The 2875-nt window shown below is 40.6% G+C and overlaps 1 protein-coding gene across 3 annotated transcripts in view; it reads right to left on the bottom strand.

The window, feature by feature from the left end:
- Positions 1-2875, bottom strand: part of LOC119832177 ((E3-independent) E2 ubiquitin-conjugating enzyme) — a 21339-nt gene that overhangs the window by 12080 nt on the left and 6384 nt on the right. For 2 of the 3 annotated variants that reach the window (XM_038355791.1, XM_038355793.1), the window contains exons 9-12: positions 2388-2598; positions 1665-1787; positions 1181-1281; positions 478-613 (exon numbers count right to left, since the gene is read on the bottom strand). In XM_038355791.1, coding sequence (XP_038211719.1) covers positions 478-613; positions 1181-1281; positions 1665-1787; positions 2388-2598 — 571 coding nt within the window. The remainder of the gene's footprint in view (positions 1-477; positions 614-1180; positions 1282-1664; positions 1788-2387; positions 2599-2875) is intronic. The other variant, XM_038355792.1, reaches the window with a different exon arrangement.

Genomic DNA, 2875 nt, shown 5'->3' with positions numbered 1-2875 from the left:
AAATGAGATACAATTAAGTTGCTTATGAAGTTCATATTGTTATGATATCACGACTCGTAGCTACGATATTTTTGTGATATTTTCATAAATTTAAACGTCGACTTTTATAGAAAACTAGCTGCACGCCCCGGCTCCGCGCGGGGACCTAGTAATTTATCGTAATTGCCATAATATAAACTATCCTATCTCTCAAGTTGGATTGAACTGCACATGGTGTGTGAATTTTATTATAATGGGTTAAGTGGTTTAGGAGTCCATTGAGGACAAACATTGTGACACGAGATTTATATATATTAAGATTTTACGATTTTACAGACCATAATATAATATGTGTCACTGCAAGGAACAATATAACATACTCTTCCAAAACCTATGAACTACCAATGAAGTAATTTTTCAATTTATTAATCCATTCCAATTTTCTTTTATAATTAATGTGCTTAGAAAATTTTTATTCTTTTTCTATAATATATTTACCTGTCCAGCAGTACAATTTGCGTCTTCGCCAGTGAAGTTGGCAACCCTGATGACAACTGTCCCAGGTCGGTACTGGAAGTCGGGGTGGTCCTTCAGGTCGTACACGCTCATTTCGCTCTCGTGCAGCATTTGCGGTCTGGAATTATGATAACAACTTGTTTTACTTTATTTTTAATAGAATATTATAAAGAAATATGGTACTCAGACTGCCAATTTTACTTTAAACAATATCTTAATACATATAAATTACGTGTCACATTAGTTCTCTTCTTACATATTTTTATGTCACATTAAGCAAAATAGTGGTATGGGGTAGTCGAATATGGTATGTGGTCAAACACGCTTCGGCACGAATTGGGCCAGCTGGCACTGGGGAGGAACCACACTTTCACAGAAGACCGAAAAATAGTGGCATGCCACTGTGTTTGGTACAGTTAGTGGGTAAGCCAGAGGCCCATATCTTTTTCCTTACCGTTTCAAGTCTTTTCCTATAATTCCTTTCATCAATCCTTTCTTCATCCCTTTCCAATTTAAAGTTGGCAATCCATTTGCAGAGGCGTAAGGTCTGCAATCGACCTTACTCTCTCGGCCTCTCGGCTCTCCAAATGTTCATGGGCGGTGGTAGCGCTTACCATCAGGCGACCCACCAGCTCCATTGTCGACGATGACAACGAAAAAAAGCAAAATAGGCCACAATACTCACACAGGGTCGTCCGCGCTGGTGTAAGTGCGATACCAGTGCACGATGGCGGTGCGCCCGTGGTGGTCCACGCGCTGTACTACACCGTACTCTCTGTGAATCATCTGAAACAGAAATAACAATAATTGTGAGCGAGACTCGTATAACTTGTTATATTTTATGTACTGCACGTATATGATTATTGTGGTTTAATAACTTTTTTTTCTATCTTAGTATAAAAATCTTTTTGTTTAAAATTTTAATATGGAACAGTTTTCTTGAATCGAGGCAGGCGTGTTCTGTTCTGTGCCACAGATAATTTAAGCTTTTATGGGTGTCATGGTTAATTTTAGTTTAAGTACACTTATGTTTTTTTCGTTCCAAATAAACAATTTCAAATTTTTTACTTTGTTGCGTTTTGTTGTGTTAGATGAAAATATTATTTGAAATTCGTTAGTTTCGTTTCATTAGTTTCAACTACGTATAATTAATTTTATGAAATGATTACATTGTTCTCTTCCCGATTAGCAGCGCCGTTGACTACGAAATCTCCTGGGAAGCACTCCTGTCCGTCCAGATGGTGAATCGGATAGAGCTGCGTAGATGGTATGCCCATTTCAATTGTTCCATCCTGAAAAACATATGACTTAATAAAATTTAGATCTAGAAATGTGTACGTTTTTCTGTTTCCAGGATTTGTTAATTTTTAGAGACAGCATAAACTTTTGTATTTTTGTTGTGGATGCTATTTTTTTTTTCGAAATCAGCGGGTTCGGTACCTGTTCAGGCATAATGATTTTGCAAAAATCTGATCTATGTTCGTTTTTCTGTGTGTTTTTCGATATTCTTTAGTTTCAGATTTCGCTTACTACGCGTATTTGATTAATTTACCCTGTATACAGATCACACTGCACATTGCAGGACTCTTTCACTATTGAACAGAAGAATTTGGGGAAATCATTCAAAACTTAACAGAAGAGTATGGTGTAATCATTTACTATTTAACAGAAGAATTCGGGTAAATCGTTCACTATTTACCAGACGATTTAGGGTAAATCATCCACATTTAACCAAGAAATTGGGTGTATGATTCACTATTCAACAGAACCCGATAAACACTATTTTCATAACACACTGGGGGGTCTCTTTAAGTACTAAACAGAAGATTGGGTGGAGGGGAGGGGGGGGGGGGGGGGGGGGGGGGGGGGGGGGGGTGTGTCTCCCCACGCACCTGCCACACGACGTTGGCGCGGCTGGTGGTGTGCAGCGTCTCGACGACGACGCGCTCGTTGCGGCGGGGCGGCGGCGCGGGCGGCGCGCGGCGCGGCGCCCGCTTCAGCCGCTTGCCGCGCAGCAGCCGCACCGCCAGCTGCGGCGACCGCTTGCCGCGCCCCGACCCCGACGCGCCCGACGAGCAGCGCGAGGACCACGTCGCGCCGCTGCTTGCCGTGCCATTTGTTTAACGATTCAGATAATATTAACTATTTTCATACAATAGTGAGATATTTGATATATGAAATAAATTAATAAATTTTTGCCGCTCAAAATTTTGAGATACACCCTGGTGACAGACAGACGAACAGAGAGAGGGAAAACGAAGTCTTAGAAATGGAGTCCCGTTTTACATTCGACCGATTTGATTGAAATTTAGAAAAGACATAGGATATTTTTTATCCAGAAACTCGGATTACGGAATATCCCGAGACTGTATATATCTAA

The sequence above is a fragment of the Zerene cesonia genome, chromosome 15 (assembly GCF_012273895.1).
Source record: "Zerene cesonia ecotype Mississippi chromosome 15, Zerene_cesonia_1.1, whole genome shotgun sequence".
Taxonomy (NCBI): Eukaryota; Metazoa; Arthropoda; class Insecta; order Lepidoptera; family Pieridae; genus Zerene; species Zerene cesonia.
This window is presented reverse-complemented; position numbering and strand designations above follow the sequence as displayed.